The sequence below is a fragment of the Anomalospiza imberbis genome, chromosome Z (assembly GCF_031753505.1).
Source record: "Anomalospiza imberbis isolate Cuckoo-Finch-1a 21T00152 chromosome Z, ASM3175350v1, whole genome shotgun sequence".
NCBI classification, from domain to species: domain Eukaryota; kingdom Metazoa; phylum Chordata; class Aves; order Passeriformes; family Viduidae; genus Anomalospiza; species Anomalospiza imberbis.
The window spans coordinates 31900168-31921912 of record NC_089721.1 but is presented as its reverse complement, the minus strand read 5'-3'; the positions used below and the strand labels follow the sequence as shown (position 1 = coordinate 31921912).

The window sequence follows — 21745 nt, the reverse complement described above, 5'->3', positions numbered from 1 at the left end:
CTGTTCATTCTTCTAACTGCAATTATCCATGTGAATCTAGAGTATGTCACTGAAGCAAAAGAATGGGATACATGGGGGAGTTAGAATTAAACAGTCACTCCAGGCATTCTGTAACCACAGTGTAAGCATCTTTAAAAATCCTGCTACACACAGGTAGATGCAGCTACTTTTTCACTTCAGAAATACATATAATAGTTATTCCCAGAGAATGAAACAGTTCAGAATAAACTAGTAGAAACATCCCAGAAAGCATGCATCCCAGAAGTTGCTGCTGGTTTCATATTGCATAAAACCTCCAAACCCTATATCTCTATTTTACAAATGTGTAAATGTTAAATCAGTTACAGTACCATATATACAAAGAAAGACAGTCCTACAGAACAACCCAATGGCTTTTCTGTAGTGGAAGAAGTCATACCAAGTTGAATGCTCCAATTCCAAGTTTTACTCCTCCTTCAAACTGGTAGTACGTTTCATTTTTGCTTTTGTTCCCCTGAGTTGCCTGTAGCACCTGATGACATTCCCTTGTGAAGGATAAAAAGAGGGAAGGGGAAACACAACATAGAATTTACTATGATTGATGACTCTGATTGATACAAAAATATTCATTTGTATTTTGGGGGCATTAATGCCACTCCAACTGTTTATATTAATGATGAAGTCAAGTGTTTTCTAATAACTTACTTGTATATTTGGTAACTTGTCCTAATTTTCAGGCCACCTTTGATAAAGTTGATCATATTTTCATCCTGGAAGAAAAAGATCTAACTGTTAAGTACTGTGCATTCATATCACACAACACATACATAAAAATCCTCCAGGTACATTTACATTTATTTATGTAAACACATTTATTTATGTTAACACTAAGGAAACACTAAAAAGTTTTTCAGTCACTAGATGTTTCTCTAAGACTGACGTTAACACCTGCTCTAAGTTGCCAGGGAAACATTTCTTTGGTGCACATTACAAATTTTAAAACTGAAGGGAGAGGTGAAAAAGAGAGTCAAAGTGTTATAGCAGAATTTGTGATGTATATAAAATGAACCAAGAAAGCTCTCCACCAGATAGCGCTGCAGGAACTGTTTCAAATATTTGGAAATGGCGATTCTGACATACACACGAAAGCGTACAGAAACTGGCAGAAGATGAACTGAAGAATCCCCTGAACAGATGAAATTCCATTGCTGATCAAAAGTAACTACCTGTATTACTCAATTTATGTGCTTACCAACCTCTAGAAAACCCAAAACAAAGCCACAATTTACTTGCCATCAAAACTAAATTCCTGAAAAGCAAGACATCAGTTCAGCAGGATGAAATTTTTTCTCCTAGAATTCACATAAAAGGGCAGCATGTGCTGGCATTTCAGAAATACAAATTTAAATACTTAGGAATAGTATATACAACGTGGAAATGAAAAAGCAACAAAAAAAGGCCCCAGAATGATCAACCAAAGGAAATTCTTGCTTCCATAAGAAGATTACCATTTCAAAAAACTTCATCTCTCTTGTTTGCAAGTTTGAATACCCAAATGCAAGTGTTTCAGTACAAGAATTCTATTTCCCTCTGAGCATTTACATTTTTGTTATCATCATCATCCTAACTTGAATCACAGTCAGTCAAAGATGAAAAATATGGGGCAGCACAGCAATCAGTAGAGTGGGGTATTACAGTCAAAAGCAATACAGATGTGGTGTTTCAGAGAAAATATACATCTAAGGGATTTTTTATTATTTTATACAGTCCTAACTCACCTCCTTTAACAACTGTTTCAAAATTCTTTTCATGGTTAAAACAGACCCCACACACCCAATAAAAATAAAGAGGGTTGCTTCCACTTGATTAGGAAAGGAGCAAGCCAGCTACAGGAAAGACTAGCATTCCATTAATAGTATTTCCTGACACTTCTGGCCAAGTCAAGTAGTTCACAAGTATTTGCCAAAGGAACTTAATCTGACCTTAGTATCTATGTGCCTCACTTATTTCCCATAATTTATACTGGAAAATATTATCTGAAATATATTAAATAAACTTTATACGTTCACATACCTTAAAAAAACTATGACTAACAACTCCTGTTTTCAGGAATCAAATTTCAAATTGAATTTGAAAACTCCACAGCATGAAGTCCCTGAAGCACAACCTAAATCGCTAGCACCACACAGTATAGAATACCAGATCTTTCTGTGAGCTGAATTGTTACCTCAGCAATGCTAAGCATACCCATTTTATAAGCATTCATTACTGTATTATTCCTGACACCATGTGCATAGAGAGCAAGACTGATCGGAAATTACATGTATGTATCAGCTGAAGTTTTGTTAGTTGGAAAACATTCTACCCATTCATTAAAAAATCACTTGCACTTTCAAACACATTTCCTCATACTTGAAAATATTTTTATACAGGCACTGGACACTGTCCAGTGTGATGCAAATCATTTAAACATACCATTTGGTATAACACAAGAGGTATGTTTAAAAGGTGGTATGTTTATACCTTAGGGTAATACCTTGGTATCTGAATATCATCTTTGGTTATTCATACAAACAAAGAGAGAACTTTGCTAAGCAGCATAAGGTTTACCATACTTTCAATCACTGCCATGAAAATAACATTCACTAGCAAAAGGTTTTGCTTTAAGTATCACATCTATTGTTGGAATGATGTTTTATAAGTACTAATCTCTTTCCATTACACTGTCACACAAAATGAGAAATTGACTTTACCTGTACGAAGGTGAGAGCTGCTTTCTGTAATAAGCATTCAGCATAGCAGATTTCAGCATGCATTTCCTCTATATAAGAAAGAAAAGTTATTTACTATCAGCAAAGTCATTGTCAATACTGTCTTCTTGGGGTCAATGGAACAAACAAAATGCTGCCAAGACAAGAAAGAAAAAGAGAAAGGAAAAAGAAAAAAAAAAAGCAAAATTCTGCTGTTGCCATTTCAATAACTGCTGAGTAATAGCTGTAACACACAAATCCCAACAGAATTCTTCTATCTCCCTTCTTCTCAGACAAAACATTGTCAGAGCTGACCTCAGTCTATGGCAAAAGCTACTTGACAGTCTGGTAGGTGGTCTCCTGTACTCTTCATTGATTCTAACCTTAACAGCCCACAGCAACTTATTCTTTCAGGCCTCCTTCCATATCTTACAAGAAATTTCTGTAAATGAATAGTAACCCTCACAGAGGTTCAGGCCTTTCCTACATCACTGAGACATTAAGAACAGGTTTTCACCAAGTCATGCTTAACAAACTGATAGCCCCAGGCAGACTTTCTGTCTTCATGCAGCACTAAAGTACATTTGATTTAACACACATGACACAAGTTGCTCTGCACCCATGCTGCAAGACCAGCCACATGCACAAGGCTGCTGTATGTACAGTGCATACGTGGTGAGTTTGATGTGTCCAAGTATTAAAGAGGATTCTTGTGCCAGGTTAGAAAAAAATGCATACTTGACTCTGCCTGAATCAGAAATAGGAGATCAGCATTTTCAGAGCCATGAACAATGTATTGATACCATTTCCCAAAACACCTTAAGGCAAAACAGACAAGCACAAAACTTATTAATATATTCAGATTCCAATACAACTAATGACAAGGATGTACTCCTCCTCATCAATGGTTCTTAAACTTTTGGGAGCTCTCTTAAACCAAAAAAAGGAAATTTCCCTTCAATCCTATAATGTGCTGTGAAAGGCATTCCTTTCTTAATTCATGCATGCTCAGAGACAAAAAAAAAATCGGCTGAATTCTCCACTGAAGCTTTGCATTCAAATTAGAAAAGATTATATACATCGTTTGTATGTTTATTACTATAAGACATTAGTCAAGTCACAGAGTTAAGCATATTTGTACACATTAATAGGGGTAGTTTTGAGCTTTTTTCACTTTTTTATTTTAACTGTATTATTTAATTACTTACCTTCACTCAATTGATCCACTGTCTGTTTAGAAACTAGACTGGACAAGGATTCCACCACTGTGCTTCTTTTCCTGAATCTACATAGGTTGTGCATGGAAGAAAAGAAAGCCATATATTTCAACACAAACCTTAATCACTGTAATTCTTAATAGTTTCCAACCAAAATTTTCAGAGATTCTTAGCAAAATTATCATTTTTAACTGTTTCAATTCTTTCAGTAGTCTAAAGGCTTGTATGCCTCTAGGCTAAAGAATCTATCCAACATTAAATGCATGTTTGCAACTTCAGTTCTTCTACGTTAAATGTATGACAGCTTCAACCCCACTGCCACTCACCAGCTGCAGAGGTGTCTCTGATGCTGGGCAGGACACTTCAAAAGGACTTTGAAGATTTATTAATTGCTTTTTTCTGTTTCTTAAACTTGCACTCAGAATCAGAATGAAAAAATGAAAAGGAGTAGTTTTCAACAAAACTACTTCAGTATTTTATGGTGGTTTATGCCAGATAAAATGCCAAAACAATCACACACTTTACTTCCAAGAGATCTCAACTTTACATGTTTTAATTCCAAAAATTATTTTTTGACAAAAAAATTACAAACAACTCAGCTTTATGAAGAAGCTAAAGAAACAATTCTACATTCAGAAAACGAGTGCACTCTGTAAGCCAGGGAGTCACTGGCTTATAAATACTAAGCATTAGCTTATCATTTGTTTACACTACACAGTTGTGGGATTCTGAGAACAAGATTATGACACTACACATTAACATAATGCAAACAAGAAAAGAGTCAATTAAGGTACATGCAACTATGGTAATTCTTCAATTTTGAACATTTAATTGCCTTTCTGTTGCATTTTTATGAGTTTTGCAACAGACTAGTCCAGAGTACTCATGAATTAAGGTTTATATCCTGCTGAGATGAAATGTTGTACTACAGCTGTCTAGAGGGACATCTAATCTTCAGACACACTAAACAACATAGTTCAGATGAAACTGCAAATTGATCACACACCCAAAAAAGATGCAGAAACTGCCGACCCCTTCTCTTCAGATAGCATCTGATAACGTTTTCTCATTTCTTTTCTTTTTTGCCATGGCTAAGAGGATGATGTTAAATGTCTAAACTAATATCTGGCAGTCATTTCTTGGGAGATCACTGTGATAAAATATAGACTAACCAGTATGATGAACCACCCGCAAAGCAGAAATAATTTCTATGTTTGTCAGAGATTTGTTAAAACTTCAGCTTTCACAACCCATTTTCTAAGGACTTTTTTTGCTGTTCAAAGAAAGACCAGAATCAAAATGTTCAGTTCATATAATTTCTGATGTAAGCAACAGAAATTGCTCTTAAAATCTTTAATTTTAAGGTAAGCTAAACACAATTGTAAAAACAATAAAAAAACTTATTTGGCTTTCAGAAGACACCTTAGTAGAAGCTTAATTGTATTAGACTATTGGTTCAACCTCTAGAAACAACTTTTTAAAGAAGACCGTTTTCATGCTGAGAGGGGAAAATTCAAAATATAGGCCTTTAAACTTTTCGAAAAACAAGAAGTCACAGCTGTCAATGGCTCAGAGAGTTCAATCATGTAATGTCAATTTATGTGTAGGTATACACAGTGAAACAACCATTTAACTAACTGCAGTGGCTATTAATACTCACATAGGACAAGTCTGTTGTTGCCACAATACCATGTAGAAAAATATCCTCACCAGTCATAACTGTGTAGTGGGATTTACTCCACCTTTACAAATTTAGACCACTCTCACACAGACAAGAGTCTGCTTTAAAAGCATATAGAGAACTGGGGTGTTCCACAAAGAATGCTTTTTGGATTTAGTATCTCATAACAGTTGGGCTTGCTTGGGCTTACCTTTGGCAAGTTTGCAAAGCATCCTTCATTGTAGAAATTCCCACTTGTATATCCTGCTGTTCAAAGGTCATGGCAGCTTGCATAACTAAAATAGTGCTGTATCCAAGTGCATGGTACATACTATCTTTGGACCTAGGGAAAACATGAATCTTGTGCATTTAAGCAACACTTTACATTGCAATACAAAATTAAATGCATAGGCACTTGTATTAATTTGTGAAAAGACAGAAGAATTAAGCAGGAAAGAACAGATCTGAGAATATAACTTATAACAGTTTGTTGGATAACTGGGACTTAAATAGCCTTGAATAGACACCATTTTAGCTCACTTTCTCAACTTGTTAGAGAGCACTCACATCTTGTGAGTTTGTAATAGATAAGGATAATAAACTTCAGAATGAGACTTCAAAAACAATGTCTCCTGAGTTTTATTTGCCCTGACCTTGGAGCAAGAAAGAGTCTGGTATTCCAACAGTAATATCATCTTCCAATGAGTTTAACTACAACTAATTCTAAGAGAATATCTCTGGCCCACCGCCTTCCTCACTTAAGCTCTCCAGAGCACTAAAAGCAAACACTCGATAGCTGTGGCATCCTTCTGATGTTTCATTTAAAGCTGTCCTTGAACTTGCTCATACAACATCAACCAACACATCACTCTTAATCCATTCTTACTAGCACCAAACTGCAGAACAAGAACATTACTCCACTCCATTAATATGGGCTACATATCCCTCTTGCCAACACATCCCTCAATACCACGTGCTCCTTTCAGACACAGACAAGAGAAGAATGGTGGATGGGATTCAGATCCCAGTCCTAAAGATCAGCCACTCAGACTGCCTCCCCATGAAGGTACAGATAAGACAGGTTTCACCTGTGAACTTCTCCATATTCTTTAAGTCCTTATATCTGCACTGCCATAGTTTTCTTCTCAGTGGAGGAAAGGCAACAGGGGAACAAGGAAAATAGTCAGAACTATAAAGATGAGCTTAAAGATAAACACCATACTCAAACATAATATAAAACATAATGAAAATGCTATTCTGAAGCTTTGTTCCAGCTTTTCCATATTGTCAAAAGCAGTTTCATTATACAAATTATTTGATCAAAGATGCATTGAATAAGGTATTGCTCTCCAGCCTCTCCCCTCTGCGTGAGGAAAGACAGTTTGAGTGATCAACTCTAACACAACAATTCAGTGCTTCATCAACAGTTTTTGAGAATGTTGTAATGAACCAAAAAATAAATTTAAAAAAACAAATATGAAGAAATGCTTCTGGACAAAAGAGAATAAATTAAAACTACAATCTTCAGAGGCTTTAAATTTATCTTCAGGTACTAAATACTGTCTGTTTACAACAACTTCAGGAAATAGCAGAATCTCACCATGGACGAAGTAGTTCCAGCGCTTCAGAGAATTTATTGTTTAGAAATAAGTTCAGTGCCATTGAACATTCTTCCAGAGCACACTTGAGATCCATCTTGGATGCCCTGAAAAACAGATTCTTAGTTTACTCAAATTGTAAATATAAACAAAAAAATTAAAAATGTCTTTTCCTTATGTAACACAGAAGGTCTTTTGCAGTGATTTTGTTTTCAAAATTTAACTTTTCAAAACCAAAGTATATACTTAACACTTTATCTATGTTGCAAAGGTGCACCCTCTGCTTATTTAAGTGATGTTTATAGCTTTGTCCTCCTAATCTTAGCAGAAAAATTCTCAAAATTTATCATTGTATCCAAGCTCTCCATCTTCCCCATCAGTATAAATGCTGTTTCAGACTTTGTGTTCATATCAGAATCTCAAAAGAGGTCACTAGTTAATATTTTCATCAAAAAAAGCAGTAAACAGACAATCATTCAGCAAACAGGTATACTACAAATAGTTCTGTCAGAAACCTGTAGCTATGCCAATAACTTTTGTTTGTCTTAATTCACTTCAAGTAAAAGCACTTGCACTTGCTTAAGCAGAAGCCATCTCAACAAACCCATTCTTTGGCTAGTTTTGCCAGAAATACTCAGGAGCACTCACAAATTATTCTGAGAGCCCAACTGGGGACAAAATGACAATCATGGTAGTGACATACAGCTAGAGGCTACACAGCCATCAATGTGCACAGATGGATCTGGAAAAGATAATCTCTCTACAGCTTTAAAACAACAGGTTTAAACTAGATAATGGGCTTTCTCCAAGTACAGTTAAGCAGTCGTAAGCAACAGATCATGTCAATGAGGAAATATTTAAGTATTGACCAGAAGTGAAGAACTCTAAAGGAAGAATTTAAGAAGAAAACAACTGAGTACAGCTGCTCTAAATCTAACAGTAACATACACACAAAACAAAGAAAGAGTGGGGGGGACATGAAAATATGACAGGACAGGGAGCTTTTTTGCCCTCCAAAGAAGAGTGCTAAAACGGGTTATAAAGACCAACATTTTTCCTCATAAAGACCAACATTTTTTAAACCATTTAATTTTATTAATTAATTCCAGGAATACCATCTGCTAGCAAAAACATTCCAAATAAGTATTTTTTTAGCTAGATTTAAAGGCTGATTTTTTTTCCTAGTACACAAGCAAGGACCCATGTTAGTCCCTTAATAACACATCATCCCTACCCCCTGTGTGTTCTCATGCTTTTGTATCTTCTTTTCACATTTGTGTCTAATTGAAATCTTTCACTTGGTCCATGCCTAGTTAGATTACTCATTCCATTTGTTCTGCCTTTCCTGCTAGGAAGAATGGGTTAGTTGCTTTCAAAAGGTTTTCAAGAAGGTAAAAAAAAAAAAAAAAAAAACAGGTGGGAGGAGAGTGGGGGAGGGAATTTTTCCTTCCTTTAAATACCAAATTGGCACTAGTTGTCTTTAGTGGCAAAATAAAAAATACACCACCACCACATCAGTAACTGAAGTTCATATCTACTAAACACCAAGAATGAGTTTTTATTTTTTCATGCTTACACACTACAATTATTTTGTGACTAGCAGTGGCCTGTTCCAGGTCTCTTCTCAAAAAAATGCCAGGGTCAGTACTAAGGTGTGTGGAATCTTCAAAATTACAGAGGACAAATTGACCTTTTGGTCCTCTCCCCATTGCAGGCATGGTTACTAACTTTGTGATGGGCCAAAAGCTCTGTCAGCTGTGGGAACAGAAAAATCCCATATGAGGCAATTTTCTGCTTCACAGACTATGGAGAATATTAACAGTGATCTGAAGTCAAGAGCTGGAAGAGAGTGGCAAGCAAGACATGTATAACCACACAGTTCATAAAACAATCTGAGGAAAGGCAGACCACTGGTAACAACTGATGACTGCCTGAAACACTTAGTTTCAAAGTATTGGTGTTCAGCCTCAAAAGAGTATTTGCCTCATGAGAGAAGCAACAGCAGAGAAATAGCATTACGGTACTCCACCACTGTAGCACTTCTCTGAAAGCAAGGATCAAGGTGTAAGAGCAATGTTTTCTTTTCAACTGCTTTACTAAGCCTCATCTTAGTGAACAGAAATACATTTTCTGTACTTGAATGCTGTAAATCTGCACACTTCCTACTCCGCAATCAGAAACTGCTGGAACTTCCCCAGGACAGAAAAGCTAATCTTTATTTCATTTAACACACCCATGGACATGACAGCATTTTAGCTGCAGATGTGGAGAGTTTGCCATCAGGCTCCCAAATCGCATCACACCACCAGCTCGAGCATTACCACAGTACATATCAGTACTTGCAAACTGATCCCATAAATCAGAGTCCTTACACAACCTGGCATCATGACAAAACTGTATTTTCACAGTTAAATGGGTAAGCAGCATGTCTTTCCAGCACCTGGCTATCATGTTTTTTCCCTCTATTACAGACTAGTTCCCCTGATGTTGCCTATATGTGACCAAAGTCTGCAGACAATGCAAGCAGTATTCCTTAAGTTAATGTATTTACTGTTTCCTGCATCAAGCATGCTTATGAAGTTAACTCTGCCACTTCAGAAATAAATTTTAGGTAGCTAGTTTTCTCAAATTTATTTCTGGTAAGTGAATCATATTCTCTACCAGAGAATTCCTCATTCCTGTTTCATTACTCTTTGTTGCATCCCAGGTTTGGGTTCACATTATGGGTTTTTTCTTTGTTAGTTTTCCAGTTCTCTGTACCCTCGTGCATCCCCCAGGTTTTTCCCTACTCCTGTTGTTTCCGTGCCCATCTCCCTGTTCTCGCGGTCCCACTCACCCCAAAGTCTCGTGTCCGCCCCTGCCGTGTTCCCATTGTAGTACACATCATCACCGCGATGTCTGTACCCATTGGGCGGGAGGGCTCCCCATCCGCCCTGTCCCTTCCCTATTTCATCCCACTCCTCAGCATGCTCGAGGCCATTTGCGTCTGTGCGAAGCTGGGATCGGCTGCAGCTTTTCCATCGCAGCTCTCGCAGCCAATAAAGCATCCAGCCGCCACGCGGACGGATTTGGACCAATTCCCCGCCTCTTTGTTTCTTCCCTCACGCCGACGGCAAAGCGCGGCCATCAGCCCACCCCGGAGTGCGGCAGCAAAAGCGCCCGGAGACTGCGGCGAGCCCCGGCCCCGACGAAAAGCTGAGACGCCCAAGCCGGGCATTCGGGAGCTGACCGGGGTAGACAAAAGTAAAGAGCAGCCATGACTCTTCATGTATATTTTCTACTGTTTTCCTACATCCTGCAGCAGAACATAACCAGAAAGATTTGTTTCAACTCAGATGCATAACTTGATAGCAGAATAGTCAGAAGAAAGTCACTGACTTAGAAGCAACTTTGTTATCTTTGCTGGCATTTCTATGCAGAGGGTCAGAATGAGCACATTTCCTCTTCTACTCCCAAAACACCACAAACCAATTTCTACAGCAAGTTACCAGTCTGACAAACAGTTCAGTCAGTAATGCTGATTCACATTCTCCTTCCAATTCATGCTTTTTTCCTTCCATCTTATTTTTTCCCTACCTCCACACAGTTTTCCTGGAATGGACAGGAACTTTATAAATTTTAGCACATTAGATGAGCATGTTCTTTACCGCAGAGCAGATTAAGTTAACACTACTTCAGTGATATTATTATGGATTTTACACCTAGTGATATTACTATGGATTTTACACCTGGTGTTACACCTGGTTAAACCCCAGCTGACAATCAAGGCCCATGCAGCAGCTCACTCACTCCCCTAGCAGTGGGTTCACACAGAGAAGTGGAAGGGTAAAAGCTAGAAAACTCATGGGCTGAAATAGTTTAATAGTGAAAGCAAAAGCCACACACACAAGCAAAGCAAAACAAGGAACTAATTTCACTGCTTTCCACAGGCAGGCAGGTGTTCAGCCATCTCCAGGATAGCAGGGGGCCCTATCACAGGTAACAGTGACTTGAGAAGACAAACACCATCACTACAAATGTCCACCCTTCCTCCTTCTTCCCCAACTTTATATACTGAGCATGATGTTATATGGTATAGACATATACCATATGACATCATGGGGCTCAGTTTGGGTCACCAGCCCCTGCTGTGTCTCTTTCCAATCTCCCACATACATGCAGTCTCCTTGCCAGTGTGACTAGAAAAAAGAAAACGAGAGAAGGCCTTGGCTGCGGGTAAGCCTGATCAGCAGTAACAGAAACATCTCCATATTATCAACCCTATGTTCAGCACAAATCCAAAACACAGCCCCATACCAGCCACTGTGAAGAAGGTTAACTTTACCCTAGCCAAAACTCACACTTAACCACCCCTTATTCCATACCCTTCATGTCACACCAAGTGTCATGCTTCCTAATATCCCATCACCTTCCCTACTTATCTGTTTTGATAGTTATAACAGACATCATTTCCCTAGTCTATGGAACACCTTCCTCAAATGTTCATAAAACTTCCACAATAAAATTTTGTTGAATCCATGCAGTCTATGACTTTGTCCTTCACCCTTGGTAATAGCCTTTTGTCTTAGGTTGCAAATGCAAGATGTAGCTGGCGTGTGTATTCTATCACCATCTGTTAAAAGTGGGGCAGTTATCTTCTGTTAATTGGGCCACTTGTTAAAACCAGGTGGGGCAGTTTTCTGTATCTCTTCCACAACCCATCTTCCCTCCAGGAAGATATCTTAGGCCATTGAGTTTCATTGCATGACTGATAAAATTACATAATCCCATTGTGACATGCTCTGCCCAGGGGGAGGAGCCAAGCATTCCCACCTAGATATAATCTGAGACTTGGAACACCACAGGCAGCCTTTTCCCACTGGATTCCCAGAGGAAGACTAGGCCCATCTACACCACCACTGGACCTTCAGAGGAAACCTACACCCTTCTACAGCATCACTGCTTCAACAGAAATACATCTGTCACTCCAGGAGGACTGCAGCCACCATTTAATTGGACTGCTACCAACACCCTGACCAACAGGGTGTTAAGTCATATTCTGACTCTGTCAGTGTTGTTTTATATTACTGCCCTTTTATTTTTGTGGTTTTTTATTTTTCCTAGTAAAGAACTGTTATTCCTACTCCTATATCTTTGCCTGAGAGCCCCTTAATTTCAAAATTATAATAATTCAGAAGGAGGGGGTTTACATTTTCTATTTCAAGAGAGGCACCTGCCTCCCTTAGCAGACCTGTCTTTTCAAATCAAGACACCTTTCCAAGCAGGCAGTGATGTTTTGCCATAACTTCACAGCCCAGATGGATTTACCCCTAGGTTGCCCGTTATTCTGCTTCCATTGTTTCCACCACCCCCACAGGGCCACCACCCACAAATCAGGACAGAGGTTAAAAAAAAAAAAAAGCATTGGCCATTTCTGTCCTTCAGCAATGTCTAAAGCCAATTGGATGGCTTTCATCTCTGCATATTGACTCAATTCATGTTCTCCTCCAGCAATTTCTGTGACTTGTCATAGGGGACTCCATATAGCTGCTTTCCCACAAGACAGAAGGATTCATCAATAAACAAGGCATATTTCTTCTCAGTTTCTGGGAATTTATTATATAGTGGGGCTTATTCAGCACAAGCCTGATGAAATTCCAAAAATCTTTGCCTTCCGGACAGCCCATGATTAATCCTAAGTTTATTGCATTACATGGGTTTCTTATCCAAACTCTTTATGTGATCAATGCAACTCCTTTACTCCATACTGCATCTACTGCATAATGTGTAGAGGAGACTGTCCCCTTGAGCATCCAATGCAATGCAGGTAACTGTGGTGTCAGAAGCTGTGTGTCAGTACCAATCATCTTTGAAAGCTGCCAGGATCTCCTTTTCAGTTAGAATATAGTGGACTTCAGATCTTCTGTATGCTCAGCTCCAAAAACCTAGAGGTCAGCCTCAAAAATCCCCTGGTGCTTTCTGCCAGAGGCTCCAGGTAAGCCCCTTCTCTCTAGCTGCAATAAAAAGCATATTTTTTCCATCTTCCCCTGTTCAGGCTGGCCTGAGGGCTACAGCATTAACTGTTTCCTACTTGATTTGTTCAATGGCTTGTTGCTCCTCAGAGGGCTATTTGAAATCATTCTTCTTCCAGGTCACTTGATAGAGAGGGCTCACAATCAGACTGCAAGTTGGAATGCGCATTCTCCAAAATCCCACAACACCTAAAAAGTCTTGTGTCTTTTTCTTGTCAGTTGGTGGAGGCATCACTGTTATCTTAATAAAAACCACTGGGACCTGACAATGTCCATCTTGACATTTGATTCCTAAAAGCTGGATGTCTGTGTCGGTCCCTTTACCTTATTCTGTTTTTTGGCAAAACCAGCTTATAAAAGGACTGGATTGCTTGCTTCCCTTTCTCAGAAACTTCTTTTGCTGTATTCTCTCACAAAATGGTATGACTAACACACTGCAGGTGTACCAGAGCTTCACCTTGTTCCAGTCTTCATCAGTTTGTGGCAGATGATACAGCTGTGTTTTCTTCTGACTGGCAGTCAATTCCAGGTAGTGTGGACACAGCTCCAAACAAAAGCAAACTGTGGCCTTGTCATGATCTGCTTGTGCAGGGTGTCGTGATGGTTCGTTAACCAATCCCAAAAGTGCAAAAAGGCAAACAGCAGGGGACCATCAGTTTAATCACAACAAAATGCACCTTTATTTAGGTACCAACAGCAAATGCGATAGAGGGGACAGAAAAGGGAAATAAATAATGAGAGAAAAGAGAGGAAGGGGAATATAATTACCACCGTCGAGATGAGAGCCTCAATGGTCCAGCCACATAGATTCACCATCATCTGTGGGGGTGCACCAAAGCCTTCCCCAAAAATTACAGCTTATACAGTCTTTAGCCAAAGCGAGTGTCATCTGGCCAGTAGGTGGGCAAGATGGATAGGCCATTGTGAAGAGCCCGTTGGTCTGTGCAGCAGGTGCTGGCATGCAGGGACAAGCCACCGCTTGTCACAACCTCTTTGAAAGCAATATTCTGTTGAAGCACAGCGAGTGCACCTCCGTGTCCACCTTGGCCAGGCCAGAACTCCTGTCAGGGGTCTTCAGGGTCCTTACGACAGTCGTGAGGCAAATGAAGGAAACTTCAGACTGTCTCTTACAGGCCTGCACTCTACTCCCAAATGGATTGATAAAAACACAATAGCATTATCAATTGAGGCACTACGTGGCTTCCTTTGCCTCCAGCTTGTATGAAGTTCCAATATGTCCAGTACATCAGGACTCAGAGGTGCGACTTCATTCAGCCTCCCCTCTCCACTGGACTTTCATACTGGCCATACAGGGCTGTTAAAGGGTAAGCAGGTCTTGCTGATCACTCCTTGGCTCTCTAGGTGACAAATTAATTTATAAATGGGAATTAGTCTAGAGTCTAGATTGTGAGACACTGCTTCTGGTGCACTTTTGTGGTGGCAACCAGCACCTGTTGTTCTTCAGCCCCAGAACAAAAGGGATGTCTGAAATTTCCTCCATCTACAGGGCAGGTATACCAAAAGCCCATCAACAGCCTTTTGAATACTTGAGATATCCTCTCCTGAGATAGTCTCTGCCAAGGATGAAAGGAGCCTCTGCTCCTGTCAAGATAGGGTACTTCTGCCACTCATGCTAGTCAGGTTAGTCTCAGCTTCCAATATAGTCAGCTGTTTGGATCCCTCTGTCACCCCAGAAATCCAAATGGATTCCATCCCTATGCAGCTTGATGATATTAGGGTACACTGTGCACCAGTGTCTACTGAAGCCTTGTTACTCCTGTGGGGCTCCTGTGCAAGGCCATCAAACCCATGCAGTCCAATAACTTGGTTATTTCTCTCCCCCCGGCTCCCCAGGTGGAGGCAGGCCCCTCCAACACTGGTCACAATGTTCCCCACTAATACCTTGCAGAAATGGACTTCTACTTCTCTCCATAGAGTTAGTAGCATGATTGGACCTTTCAGTCTGCCTGAAAAACTTTTCACTGAAGACTGGAGCAGCAACTTCCTGTTATGGTTGTTTTTCCCTGCGATTCCCGCACCAGTGCATCTACAACTGAGGTACTTCAAACCATCCCACTTCCTTGTATCATCTCCATGGTCCTGCAGGTAAAACCGTAGGTACCCCGCGGTGTGTATTTTCTATATCCTCTCTTTCGAAGGAAGAAGATACCTGCTGTCAGTTACTGAAATACAGGCCCACACAGATGGGGAGTATGACATATTCCCTGTGAATTGCTGGAGCTCCTGAGTCAGTTCATCAGTTAGCTTCTCCACAGATGCTGTGATGGAGGAGGTAATATTGTCTTCATATTACCTGAGTTGCCAAATTGCATCAACTGCTGTTGGTTGTGCATCATCTCTCCAAATTACTGTTGTCAAGGGGTTTCTTGTACCCTTGCTGCACTCTGTAGAAATTTTGCAACATGGGTAATTGACACAAGACGTGGTCTGGATTCGCGGGGACCTGGGCATTGTCCACATCAAAATACTTAATTTCTTGAACAGCTAATTCCCTTAGGAAGTGAGTCACTTTCTCTACTGCAGTCCATCTGCCTAAATTACATGGAATTTCATCTTTATAGGGATACCTTTCCTCCTCACGCTTGATAAGAATCGCCTCCAGAGACTAAAGACTTGTCTTTTTCCCATTGCTTTGTCAGTGTCTGGGTCCTTAGCAAGTGATCTCAGCCTGGCTACTTACCCTCTCATTCCACACTGCTGGCTCAATTGTCCCACCAGCAGACTAGCCAGGCAGCAATACACTCATGGATGACTGCTGAAATCTTTTTCTGTCTCCCATAGCTCACTCAGGGATAGGGATCAAGTCATGTCTATTCTGTCTCCTCTTCTGGTTCCTGTGATGGCCTTGATAATGACTCTGAAAAATAACCCTTCTGATGGTTCTGCTTCATCATCTTCACTCTCCTTGACCTTGACTGTTTTTGCTAAAACATTTTGACTGGGTGATTTTCATGTACATTTCTTCTACTTCTGTGCAGGGTTCACTGACACCAGCCCATGCTGCTTTAGTGATTTCAGTGGCAGTGCCACAGTCAGTGGGAGTGGAGCAGTCACAGTGTCTTCAGGTGGCTGGAGCAGCTGCAGGGCCTGTTGACGTCTCACTGTCATATTTAGAGACCTTTTCCTCCTGCAGGTGCTAAGCAGTGTTGAACATATTGACAGAACAACCTTTTTCAATATTTTACTAGTTTTTCTGGATTCTGCACTTGTTTAGGAGTAAGGTGAAAGCACACTGAAGGTGCTCACTGCCCTAGGTACTGGCCCATACAACCCCAAACACCCTGCCATTCTGAATTATCCAGCTTTTGGGCAGATCTCATGTTATTAGTCTGACCTTAAACAAGACTCGAACCATATGCAACAACATGCTGTCTCCTAGCAAAAAAAAACAGGCTGGTTTCAAGGGCAGTCAAAGGATATTCAAAAATCTTTAAAATCTTGACTACCAGCCTGGAAGACAAGGAAGGAAAAATAAAGAGGAGAAAAAGATATAGGAAGGTGTCTCCCTCCTTAGGCTGTTCCTCTGAGGAACCAAAAAAAACAAAGATGTGATTAATAATTGCTCCCAGTAGGTGACTCCCAAAGCACAATGGTGCCTGCAATCTTGAATATAGACACACCAGACTGGTGACAAGCAACACTATCATGTGATAAGCCCATTCTGTAAAATACACTACACAGAATATGTACTTTGAGTAAGGAATTATTTCTATAATACAGAAAAAATACCACCAGTATGAGAGCAAATAAATCCACATTGTAACCAGCAACTATTAAACCAATATAATGAATGTTTATAACAATTTTAACACACTCTGGTCAGATATCTCCTGATCTCAACCCTTTGTGCACCACATTGGGCACGAAAAGAGATTCTTGTGGTTTAACCCCAGCTAACAGCCAAGCCCCATGCAGCTGTTCACTCACTCTCACACTCATGGGATCAGGGAGGGGATTGGAATGGTAAAAGCTAGAAAATTTGTGGGTTGAGATAAAGGGAATTCAATTGGGAAAACAAAAGCTGTACAAACAAGCAAAGTAAAACAAGGAATCAACTCACTGCTTCCCATGGGCAGGCAGGTGTTCAGTCATCTCCAGGAAAGCAGGGCTCCATCACATATAATGGTGACATGGAAAGACAAATGCTGTCACTCTGAATGTCCTTCCCTTCTTCCTTCTTCCCCCCACTTTATATACTGAGAATGATGTCATATGGTCTGGAATATCCCTTTGGTCAGTTTGCATCACCTGAACCGCAGAATCACATAGAATGAACTAGGTTGAAAAAGGCCTTTGAGATTATCAAGTCCAATCTATGACCAAACACCACGGTGTCAGCTAGGCCATTGCACTAAATGCCACATCCAGTCTTGATTCTTAAATACCTCCAGGGGTGGTGACTCCACCACCTTCCTGGGCAGCCCACTCCAATGCCAAGTCACTCCTTCAATGAAGAAATTCTTCCTAATGTCCACTGGACCTCCCCTGGTGCAGATTAAGACTATGTCCTCTTGTCATGTCAGTGGTGGCCTGCAAAAAGAGACTGATCCCCACCTGGCTACACCCTCCTTTCAGGCAGTTGTAGAGAATGATAAAATCATCCCTGAGCCTCCTCTTTTTCAGGCTAAACAACCCTAGCTCCCTCAGCCATGCCTCATTGCATTTGTGCTCCAGACCTTTCATCAACTCCACTGCCCTTCTCTTAACACACTCCAGCATCTCAACACTCTTCCTAAATTGAGGACACCAGCACAGGACACAGCACTCGAATGGGTCCTCACCAGTGCCGAGTACCGGGAGACAATCCCTGCCCTGGTCCTGCTGGCCACACTATTGCTGGTACAGTCCAGGATGCCATTGGCCTTCTTGGCCACCTGGGCACAGCTGGCTCATGTTCAGCTGCTGTCAGTCACTTCCCTGAGGTCCATTTCTGCCTAGCCACTGTCCAGCCACTCTGCCCCAGCCTGCAGTGCTGCATGGAGCACTGGCTGTTGAGGCCAAAGCGCAGGACCTGGCATTTGACCTTGTTAAACCTCATTTTGTTGCATTCGGCCCACTGATCCAGCCTGTCCAGGTCCCTCTGCAGAGCCCCCCTACCCTCCCTACAGCTCCTACCTACCCACCCTACTTGCACCCAATTTGGTGACATCTGTGAATTTGCTGATAGTAGCCTCAATCTCCCCATCCAGATCATCAATCAAGATATAAAATGGGACTGGGGTCAACACAGATCCCTGGGGGACACCACTAGTGAGCAGCCACCAGCTGGATGCAGCACCATTTACCACTCTCTGGGCCTGGCCATCCAGCTAGTTCTGAACTCTGCAAAGAGTGCTCCTGGCCAAGCTGTGGGATGCCAGCTTTTCCAGGAGTGTGCTGTGGGAGACAGTGTCAAAAGCCTTGCTGAAGTCCAAATAGACAACATCCACAGCCTTTACTGCATCTACCAGTCGGGTCACTAGGTCATAAAAAGGTCCAGGTTGGTCAGGCAGCACCTACACCTCTGAAATTCATGCTGACTGTCCCTCTTGTGTGCCCTCCTAACCTCCTATGCACTGCCAGCCTCCTCACCAATGTGGCATTACGGAAAGCAGAAAAGGCCTTGGCTGTGTGTAAGCCCTGCTCACCAGTTACAAAAGCATCTCTGTATTATTGATCCTGTGTTCAGCACAAACTCAAAACACAGCCCCATACCAGCCATTGTGAAGAAAGTTAACGCTACCCCAGCCAAAACCAGTAAAATCATGTTCACTTCAAAATGAAATAAAAAGGAACAGAAAAATGTGCTATATTGAATGTTACACAAAGATAGCAACATCACATTACAAGGAGAATAAAATACTACTGTGTTACAGTCCTGTTATTTTAGGGCTTTTTTTACCTAACACATAGCATGTTTTAAGTTTTTCTCTCACTACTATTTACAACTTCTTTTAGGAAAAAAGAGGAAGTGTTGTGAATTCCAGCAATAGTTTGTGTACCTTGAGCTTGGTGCTAAACTAATGAAATTATTCCAATTCAGTGGGGATATACTGTTCATAAACAAGTTAATTATTAGCAACGTTAAGTAGGTTCTTCTAACAAACTAGTTGGAACCACAACAGAAACAAAGAATAAGAGTACAACCTGAAAACTCTCAGATATATCGGAATATTCACTTATTAGGATGACAATCCTCAAGATGTACATTGAACAAGATTATTAATTTAAAATGTCAAAACAGTTTACAGCTTAAGTTCCTTTCCTTTTCCCCCTCTCTATACATTAATATAAAAAGGGAGCATAACTACTGGCCTGAAACAAAGGAAAAGTCATTGCATTAGTATTTAAAAATTATGTAAACATGAGTAATGACTTTGGCAATGACATCTATCTCTCTACATCAGGGCTTAGTGTAAGAGTATTCCTGAAAAGCCATTATAATAGCTAAAGTTAAACATTAACTTGGTATATGTGGCTGTCGTTGCATTTGCAGAAGATTTAGCAAGCTTTTAACAATCACCCCAGGTGCAGTGATTTACCAACTCTTCTCTTCGAAGGGGATTCAGAAGCTAGAAATGGGAGAACTGCAGAAAAAAAAAATTACCTGTATTCTACTAATGCTTTCCACCTTTTATATTAAATATTTAGGACTAAGTCCCACATCCCTTTATTAATATCAGCTAGACTCAAATGTTCAAACAACATTTAGCATTAATAGGGATTGAAGAATTTTGTTCTTAAACTTCTAAAACATTTTGTTGGCTCTTTTTACAACACAGCTAAAATAATCAGCCTTATATGAATTGAACTGCAAACAAATTGGTTTTGTTCTTATCAACATCCAATTGTTCTTATCAATGGAAGTCTCACCACAGTTACCAAAAATATTTGTAATTATTAGTTAGAATAAAGCAAAATTTTAAGTAATTAAGACCACAAAAAAGTGAAACTAGCAATAACAGTTTTAAGATAATCATATTAAGATGCAAATCTGACACAAACTAAAGGAGGAGAAATAAGATCTTCTAAAAAATGCAGGGGATATGGAGAAAATGCTATTTTAAGTATCAAGAAAACAAGATGCATTACAATTAAGAGAACATCTTCTCAGAATATAAATACTTTAGCAAACAAGTGACCCTTAACATTTACAGAGGCTTAATCAGAAGGAAAGTATTTTAAAGGCATTTACTTCCATAAACTTAAATACAAATTACCTAGTGTGTGATCTACAGTATTGACAGGTAAGGCAGCAAGAAGCTACCATATGCAGTACTGTTCTTGAACATTTATGCAAGTGTCTGCTGGAGTATTTACTGCCAAACTAGCAATGATAAAACAGCTTTAAAAAAACAGCTCTCAGTTGGTTCTTGTCTTCTGCAGGAAGATTGTTAAGTCAAATAGTTGCAATATGTTGTCAAAATCTGATACTGTCACTATACAGAATGCTTCCTGAAGTAGATGTTTCCCGTTGCAGCAATGAATTGGCTCAAGAAAACTCAGTCTTGAACTGTTTATGTTCTACCATATCAAAAAGAGTAACTATCTTGTTGTCAGTCTTAAGCAGCCACAACATGACTTCTTAATGGGAAGTAACAGTTGATCCTCAGTAGAATCTATCCCATAGTTCCATTTTCTTAGCTGCAAGGCTCTGACTGTATACTGCTCTCCCTCAACTTTACTGATCCCTTGGAATGTCCAAGAACAGTGGTCATTCTGTCACTTTTTACTTTACAGGATCCCTCTTCCCTTCCCTCCACATATCAAGGGGATTATGTGCAGACCACACTATGCTTTTTCCACACATCTGACCCTGTGCTGTGTACTTCCATGCCTACTTGGCATAAAATAAACTCAAATCCAACCCCTCCCACATAGAGGTCCAAGGGCCTGCCACTAGGGCTATAATGCCCCAGCCCTCAAGAGGCCAAAGCAGGCAAGGAGAAACACCCCGCTAATATTAGGGTGAGAAGTGCCTCCCTCCCATAGGCCTTTGCAGGCACGTGCTAACATCTTAAGTTCTACTGGTTTGTACAGTTGTTCCACCCCAGTTCAGCCCTTGTTCACCATATTTATACATTCCCTGGAATGTTCTCCCCTCTCCTGATCCCCATTGGTCCCAGTTTGCCACAGTGATCCACTCCTGTTACCCTATTCGTTCCCCTAGTTGGCTGTCCTGCCTCTGCACCACTTTTACCTGTTCCCATTGGTCCTTGACCTTCAGATCTACCCATTTTCCCCATGTAAAACTCTGTGCCCTCAGCCCAAGTTCATCTTTGTCCCTGGACCCCCTTTGAAGCAATAATCAGCTTTTGGATCTCTAAAGAAAGACCTGTCCTTTGCCTCTTTTGTCAGCCATCATAGCAAGCGTGCTCTGGGCCACGAAAGCACTGGTCGCTCTCAGAACAACCTGTTGAACCCACTTCACTCCAAGTCTCCTTGGAAGACTTTCTCCCACCCAACATCAAAAGCTGTCCTAAAACCACAGTATCAAAGGTCATAGTTTACAGGTCACAGATTAAATAAT

The 21745-nt window shown here is 40.4% G+C and overlaps 1 protein-coding gene across 3 annotated transcripts in view; it reads right to left on the bottom strand.

The window, feature by feature from the left end:
- Positions 1 to 21745, bottom strand: part of TTC39B (tetratricopeptide repeat domain 39B) — a 75420-nt gene that overhangs the window by 14154 nt on the left and 39521 nt on the right. For 2 of the 3 annotated variants that reach the window (XM_068177523.1, XM_068177522.1), the window contains 6 exons: positions 7207 to 7311; positions 5818 to 5949; positions 3938 to 4014; positions 2733 to 2800; positions 685 to 749; positions 419 to 524 (listed from right to left, as the gene is read on the bottom strand). In XM_068177523.1, coding sequence (XP_068033624.1) covers positions 419 to 524; positions 685 to 749; positions 2733 to 2800; positions 3938 to 4014; positions 5818 to 5949; positions 7207 to 7311 — 553 coding nt within the window. Of the gene's footprint in view, positions 1 to 418; positions 525 to 684; positions 750 to 2732; positions 2801 to 3937; positions 4015 to 5817; positions 5950 to 7206; positions 7312 to 17790; positions 17810 to 21745 lie in introns of those variants that run through there. The other variant, XM_068177524.1, reaches the window with a different exon arrangement.